This window comes from Leuresthes tenuis, unplaced genomic scaffold (assembly GCF_036924035.1).
Source record: "Leuresthes tenuis unplaced genomic scaffold, fLeuTen1.0.hap1 SCAF_19, whole genome shotgun sequence".
NCBI lineage: Eukaryota > Metazoa > Chordata > Actinopteri > Atheriniformes > Atherinopsidae > Leuresthes > Leuresthes tenuis.
Window position 1 is genome coordinate 3,929,371 of NW_027325373.1, and position 8,020 is coordinate 3,937,390.

General features: G+C 42.0%; 1 protein-coding gene across 1 annotated transcript; it reads left to right on the forward strand.

Annotated features, from left to right (window-relative positions):
• Positions 1-1,500: 1,500 nt before the first annotated feature.
• Positions 1,501-6,964, forward strand: spag8 (sperm associated antigen 8). The gene is made up of 6 exons (XM_072372299.1): positions 1,501-1,677; positions 2,782-2,938; positions 3,627-3,672; positions 4,745-4,859; positions 6,345-6,407; positions 6,857-6,964. Exons 1-6 carry the CDS (start codon positions 1,609-1,611, stop codon positions 6,962-6,964), a joined length of 558 nt encoding a protein of 185 aa, XP_072228400.1. The 5' UTR covers positions 1,501-1,608.
• Positions 6,965-8,020: the final 1,056 nt, after the last annotated feature.

An 8,020-nucleotide genomic window follows, 5' to 3' on the forward strand; every position in this document is an offset into this window, starting at 1 on the left:
CAGTCCATCACAGGGCCACACAGAGACGAGCAAGACAGACAACCATGCACACTAAGGACAATTTAGAGTCAACTCTTAACCCAACATGCATATTTCTGGTGGGAGGAAGTCGTAGTTTCTGGAGAGAACATGCAAACTCCACTCAGAAAGGTGCCAGCCAGGTTTCAAACCAGGGACCCTCTTGGTATGAGGCGCTAACCTCCACACAATCCTGTTAATTTTATGTTAATTTTAATGTTTTACTTTCAATCACTGTTTAGTTAGGTTTGAACAGTAAGATATAGGAAGGTTTGGTCATTAAAATGTTTGGGAAAACATCATGGCTCACCTTAAAATGGATCATCTCCTAAAGCACTGCAGATTGTGAACACTTATAGTAGCTACTTGTGTCTTTCAGCTCTTCGTTTGCATTGTTCCTGCAAAAGGTTTCCAGTTCTGTGAGATTCTTGGGCCGCCCTAACAAACACTCAGGCCTCCCAGTTCTTGTGCAGCTGAAACTTTTCACTCGCTCTCATTTCATGTACCCATTTTCTTCCGAAGCGAAAAACAAATTGACACACGATAGATGAAATATAAAAAGAGGGCTGAAACTGCCAGTGTTCACATCTTGGTCATTTTGTTGCCAGATTGAGCAACTTTTCAGACCCCCTCTGCGAGAGAACAAGATTCTCCATCTAAAGCAGCAGCATCTGTGAGCTGCTTGAACACATCCAATGCTGTGCTTGTGCATTAGGTGGCTGTGGACAACGTGAGAAAACAACACACTCTGTCACATCTAACTCCTTCTCTTGGAGATCTTTGCACATCTAGATGAAATGAACAGCACAGACGTTACTTCCACCTATTTTGATGGTGTTTTTTTGTCAGATTTGTGTTTTTGCCAGAAACAGAAACCTTTGATAGTGACAGTGGCTTCACTGGGAATTTGGCTTTATGAATATACTGTATGTATGAGCAAGGTGAGTAGGAGAGGGGGAAACAGATGTTAAGGGCTGGCACACAGATGATGCCCCCAACCCACCTGCAGTGGGATCATTGTCCCTCTGCAGAAGCTGTCCTCTTTTCTTTTTCCTTTCAAACCCAGAGCCCCCTAGTGGTCACAGAGAGAACAGTTTTGAAGACACATAGAATACTATTGTGTGTCAGCACACAAATCTAGAAATTATGTCAAATTTGACCGCGTTTCTCTGCTTTTCGTGGATCTTGTGTGAAATCAGCCATAAAGTGAAATAAATTGCCTCACTCCTAACCACCACAGCACACAGTGACAACACCGCTGCTTTAAAAGTTTAGATGAACATTTAAAAACCGTTAAAATTCGCAAGGCATTCCGTGACATATAGATTAGAATGAAATGCGTCCTGCGACAGATGCAGAAGGAGAACATTTACAAGGCACAAACAAAAGATCGTCCCAAACCTCCTGTTTATGACTAGCATAGATTTTATTATGAGCGTTAATATTTTCCGGTAAAGTGTTGACTTGTTGCCAAGGCGTTGCCAAGGCGACACTTCCGTCAACAGAAACCTGCCGCTGTAAGAGTTGTTAGACAGAGACCGCCGCGTCGGGTCATTTTGCTTTCGTGTTTGTAGCTGTCTTCTTGGTATAATGACCGAGCAGTCAGCCACTTTGAAAAGAAAAGCTGGGGGGATTCTCCAGTACAACTGGACCGAAGAGGTGAGTGGACAGTTAGTTATCCTCCGCAGCACCAGACATAGAAACTAACGTGTGAACCGTTTGTGGGGACAAAACCTACAGCATGAAGTAACTTTCACCTAAACCAAACAGTACAGAGCGTTTTGGAAGATATGTGCGTTCTGTTCAGAGGCAGATGCGCTGTACAGACTTTTATTTGAGAAGAGACACACCTGGAGGTCAGCCCCAAACACAGGTGTGCTCTGATTAACTGGCCGCTCGTCGGCGTCGCTTCTTTTCCATCCAAGCCCCCTTTTAGCGTGACGCGTCTGTCCTCTCTCTGGTTCAGTTGTGTATGTTGTTCTTGGATGTCCTTTGGAGCATGAAGTTTTTTGTGGAAAAAGAGAAACCGCACTCACTCCCCCCTTTCGTGTTGTTACATTCCTGAATGCCGATAGGATCGTGATTATTTTGTTTAATTCCGCACACGCTCGGCGAGGAAGCCAAGATAACCACATACTGCTGTTGGACATATCCAGACCGCACTTAATGCATAAGTTGTCTGTCCTAAGGTATTTAGTACTTTGGGACTTTGCGGGAGAACAGTTTAATTCCTCCACTATGTCCAGTATGCTTCTCAGCCACATCAAAACATTTAAGTTATTCTTTTGATAACTAGTGCAATGTTTAGAAAATCTCCGCTTTAGAGTTGGATTAAAATTGCGAGTTTTTTTGTATTAAATAACAAGTAAAGTTAAATGAAATGGCTTATATTGATCGATTATGAGTTGAAATTGGAAAGAAAAGCTCCAAGAGTCAAGGCAGCCTCTCAGATATTCAGATATTAATCTCTTTGCATCTGAGATTATTTAGCTATTTTCTTTTAGATGTTTCTCCTCATCAAAGTTGTTGCCAGGGTCTTTTGACTATTTCAATGATTATTCCACGTCTTTTCCCAAACAATGACACAGGCCAAGAGGAATTGTCAACTAATACCAATAAACTAAAATGAGAGCAAGATTATCAAAGTGAAGATTGACATCTTTACAAAAGTAGTATTTCTGTTCCCAGCGACCCTGAATGGATTAAGCGGTTATGGAGAATGGATGCATATTTCTTTTCTTGTTTGCCTTTTTCACCATTCAGAGAGCCGTTGCGGCCCATGACGCAGGCGACCCAAAGTGGATCCAGAAACATGGACACAAAGGGATTCTCACGACAGACTTTGAGTCTCCGATGGAGAGTATGACCACGTCGAAAGCAAGTCACGTCACTCCAGTGGGTCCAAGAGTGAGGGTGCGGGGTAGGTGTCTTTTACCCGTGTTTGACCAAAGCTGATTCAGGGCTGGTGCCGCAGTAAAGCCAGTTCTGAGTTGGTTCTAGCCAAGAACTTGCTGCATATGGTGATTGCACACGCTGCTCTATATGTTGCACTGGGTGGCGTTCACAGACACGACCGGTAAAAACAATGAAACAGCAGGAAAATAAAAGGAAACTGAGCTCAAGCTCTTCCGCTGCTGCTTTGACTTCACATCGACAATGTAGTCCTGTTTTTTTTTAGCTCTGTCTTGGTTTAAGCAGACTAAACACCACACCGGATTTTTGAATGTGGTGATCACGACCTTTGAATTGGTCTCGATGGTCTGTCTACGGCCCCCGACGCCAGCGGTACTTTTCTCTGGCCCAGCAAAGAGTGTGTGAAGTTTGCCTTAGCAGTCAAAATAGAAAGAACTGGTTCAAGGTTAGACTCTGGCTCTGAACCAGCACTGGAACCACTCTGGTGGACAAATCCCCTTTATATTCCATCAGCCAAAGTCAACAAATGTCAATGAAAACGGAATTTAATCATCTGTAAATCTCATAAACCAGTATCTTATTCATAAAGACTCTGTCATATGGCTGTTTATTCAGATCTAAAATGTTGCTTTGGGTGTTTTACGACACATGCTCACTTCATCTTTTAATCTTTATTCTTTATTGGCATGTTTCAGGCATCAGAAGAGAGCTTTTGGAAAGGCACATTGCCCAGATAATAAGGTAAATCAGCTTTAAGTCAGATTTTATGGTGGTGTTTTATATGGATGCCAGTCATCTTAATGGGGTTTATAAAGTGTATCCCCACAGATGTGGAAATTAACACCCCATTGAAGGCAAGTGTTCATTGGGAATTCAAAGCATCGTTTATAATGTCAACAGTTTGTCCAGTAGCAGAAAGTATCTCAGCACTTAGTGTTTGCGACATCTACTAAATTTCCTTGATTTTACAAGTGTTCGTAAGAGCTGCATGATTCATACTTGGGCACCGTTTAGCAGAGGGCTCAGAGGGTTTTTCTAGACTCATTGTTAAACAAAACGCTATGAATAGGAAGATACAGTCAGAAGGCGGTTTGGCATCGCGAACCTGTAGTTGAATACGGTCATGTGAAAAAAGAAAGTACACCCTCGTAGAATTCTACGTTTTTTCAGAGGCTAAGTAGCAGCCAGGCGCTGCCAATCAAATGCACGTGATCCTCAGTCAGTGTGAGCACCTCTATAAAAGCAGAAACGTGGTCAGTTTGCTGGTCTGGGGCCTTCAGGTGTGTGTTGATTAACAATGCCAAGGAGGAAAGACATCAGCAATGATGTTAGAGAAGAAAATGTTGCCTCTCATAAATGTGGGACTCGTCCATCTTTTGAAAGAGCTTCTTTTTCACCTGATTGCACCACCAGTAAAGGTTATGAAATGATATGGTGTGACAGATACATTTCTTACACATCCAGCACTATGTACCTTGCATGTAATTGGTTCACCCACACAGTCGTTTGTCTTTGTTAGACCTTTCTGCAGCCCTGTGTGGGCATGAACACACAGGACATGAATGAAGTAATGCTTTTGTACCTCCAAGGGCTAGACAGCTTAGACCTGTGCTATTTTCTGAATGCAAGAGGTCACATAAATGCGTCATTTCCTTCACTTGCTTTCTTTAGCTCATGCTACATTCAGCCAGTTGAATAGAAAGGGACGGCAGGGAAATTTCCTCCTTTAGAAAACATTAACATGCTGGCTCACAGAGTCCCGCAGACCAACGCTGCTGTTTGGCTCTGAACTTCTATCCTCTTGTTTTCCCAGTGAAAAAGTCAGTAATGACCTGCAGCCACTGACACCCAGAACGGACTACAGCTCCACAACCCAACGGGACTTCTGTGTTGAGGGATTTGTGCCCTGCAGACCTCAAACTACAAAAGTATGTGTGGAGATGCAGTGTCGCTTGCACACATTTCAGTATAGCTGCATAAAGATCATCACATTTCCACACAGCAGCTTAAAGTAGATGGGAACCTTTTTGACCTCAGGGCTTGTTGTGCTGCATATGGATCAGGACGGCTTGACATCTGAATAATTCCAGCAAATTCTACAGGAAATTCTCTGAAACTGGGTCAGGCAGTCAAAGATGTGACATGGCGCTGCACCAGTTTGATGCTCGAGTTGTTCTTTTTAAAACGAATCAACATAATTTAGCCATTAAATGACAAGGCCAGCTTTCATTCTAACTGGATTATTTGCATTCACTTACTAATGACAGTCAAGTCTTTGGTGACAGTAGCATGAAAATGGGCGTCTGACTGTTCTGAATCGATAGTAGATTCATCTTACTTCCAGGAAACACAGATGGTAATCATAATATTGATGATAATGATGGCTCGTTACCAGAGTGGAATCTCTCTGCAAGTTGTGCACATCCCAGCCGTTGTTTCTGAGTGACGTTAAGCACAGCAACTGAACTCAAACTCAACTGTTTTTACCGTTTTATTCATATTTCAAAAAGGTTTGCTGCTGGTTGGAGCCCCACAGTCTCTGTTTAAACACAGCTTAGACCTGTGCTATTTGTAAGTAAAGAGCCGGTGAGAAGCAAAGAAAAGGCAGATTTGCCTGAAATCGGGAACAACACTAGTTGCGTGGGAATATTCAGTAAAGATAATGTCAACTAAAAATAGGTAGTTTGACTTCTAGACTGCCTGTAATTATAGGCACAAATGAGGTTTGTTGGAATTTGGTCGTCATTAAAATCAGCACAACAAAACTCTGCTGGGCATGTATTTCTGGATGGCATGCAGCTCTGCTTTTAACAGCTGTCAACACGTGTTAGGTCACGGCCTACAGAGAAGTGGGATCGATATCGTGGGTCAGTGTGTTACAGCTGCTTTTTAACACATCTGTTTGAATGTGTGCAAACTGTACACCATTAAAGGATAAATAAAATCTACTTTTTCTGCTTTTTAAAATAGAATTCTCCTGCAAAGTCTCATTTTCCTCCTTTTTGTCTTTATTCGTGAACAAACAGTTTGTTCGATGCAGTGAAGAGGCTCTCAGAGGTCTGTGATTAACTAGCTGATAAAAGCTGAAACCCATCTGATCGTTTTAAATTCTTCAGTGAGCCTAACATGGGCGCACGGCTGTGCAAAGTCCTCCATTTATCTCTGATGTTACTATCAAAGAAAGCAAAGGGATTCATTTAAATGCTGCTTTGCACTCCTTGTCACTTTATTTCTGTTCACGCCAGGATGGTGTCGGCGCGGTTTTCCAGCAGACAGAAGCCTTAAGTTCACATGTTCAATAACAAGCTAGGTCTTTTAAAAGCAAGCACAAGTGCATCGTGATAATTATGAAGTACTCTGAAGCTGCAGAGCCACAGAAAAGGAATACAAGTGTTTTCTTCTCTCATTTTCAGGTTCATGATTATAAAACCGACCAGGCCATTACATTTTGGAGTGAAAACTACCAGCGGGTACAGGTGTGTCAAAGTTTCCTTTAATTTCCTTTAATTCTTTTAAATTGACAGTTGTCGTGATCTTTCTGTTTATTCCGAAGCTTAACAATTTGCTTACGGGCCAAACAACAAACCCGATCGAATGTGTGTGAGAGTAATTTTCAGCTCTCCGTCGGAGTCGTTTTTTTTTTGTAGCCTCTTTGCATTTAAGATATGGCCACAAATGGCACCATATGAAACGTGAGGAAAGAATGCAACAGCCGCAGCTCTCAGAAGAATTCCACTCATCCACCAAGGTCCAGAGGAAGATGATTATAGACTGTGTTCAGAGCCCTCTCCCCCATTACTGCCTCTGTGTGTAACATGTATTTGCATGCTTGGTATTTCATGTGCGATTCTTCGGCTCCTTAAAAAAAAGAAGGCAGTATAAGTCGTGCACTTTGACACCACTCCTGCTTTGTTCTGTGTGACAGGGCGTGACTCCCGCCCAGACCTTAGAAGCGCCCTTCAGGAAGTCAGCCCTGTTCAGCACACCAATCAGTGAGCGCCTGGACGAAATTGAGCTCCCACCTGACAACTGAGTATCACTACACTTCATTACTAGTTATTAATAAACAAGTTATCAACTAGAGCGATTAGCTTTGATTTATTTATTTTCTTCATTTCTGTCTGGCAATGACGACAAATCCCAGCGCCTGAAAGCACTCTTCTTCTTTTTTCTCGCCTTTTGACATCTCTACCAGGCATATTGGATGTTTTTGTAGAAACGATGACTGTAAATGCACTTTTAGCTGCAGCATTACCACCTTAAAAACAAGACAAAGACGCACACATCTAGCTGACGCTGTGACAGAACATAGCAGGTTTTTTTTGTTGATAAGAAACACTTAAAAATATATGTCAGCACTCTGTGTGAGTCTCCTAAGTCCTGCCCAAAGTATTAACGGTGGCTTTGCTGAGCGCAGCCACTAAACTAACTGCTTGTGACAACTAGAAAACAAGGGGCTGCATTTCTCCTCATTCTTTCTGTATTTTCTTGCTTGCACAGTGCTGATTTTCACTGTACGGTTGCTCTACTCTTATCCTTCTTTAGTCATTTCCCCCCATTTTTTCTTATTTTTCTGCTGCCACTTCTGTAAATATTAACTACATCATTTCCATTGCTTTTAAACATCGACACCACATACAAATATTTATTTTTTTACGCCCTGGAAACAGATTTTGAGAGCGTTGTTCAACTGTTGATCATCTTGATGAGGACCAGTCACCATCACTGCGTTTTCCAAGCTGGAAATATTTACAAGTTGAACCATGAAGAGGCATTCCACAAAGTACTGTGTATGACTCACTTAACGTTGAAAATGTAAATGTTTATTGTGTTGTGGAAGTCTTCAAACTCCTACGTATGAAAGCATGCTGGAATAAAAATAAACTACACTAAGAAAGGTTTGATAGGGGAGGTCAAAATTTGCATGATATAGTTTTTTTCTTAAACTGCTTCTGAGCTACTGCTTTGATTAGTAATTGAGTAGTTATTGGTTGGTGCTTTGTTGGATTCCCAGAGATTGATTTACAGTAAATGTTCGTACCCTATCAAATTGTGCAGAAAATGAGCTGCAACTGAATTCAGCCCCCTC

Coding starts and splice junctions, on each gene's coding strand:
- spag8 (XM_072372299.1), top strand. CDS start 1,609: ATGACCGAGCAGTCAGCCACTTTGAAAAGAAAAGCTGGGGGGATTCTC. Junction 2,939..3,626: donor TCCAAGAGTGAGGGTGCGGG/GTAGGTGTCTTT, acceptor GGCATGTTTCAG/GCATCAGAAGAGAGCTTTTG. Junction 4,860..6,344: donor GCAGACCTCAAACTACAAAA/GTATGTGTGGAG, acceptor TCTCATTTTCAG/GTTCATGATTATAAAACCGA.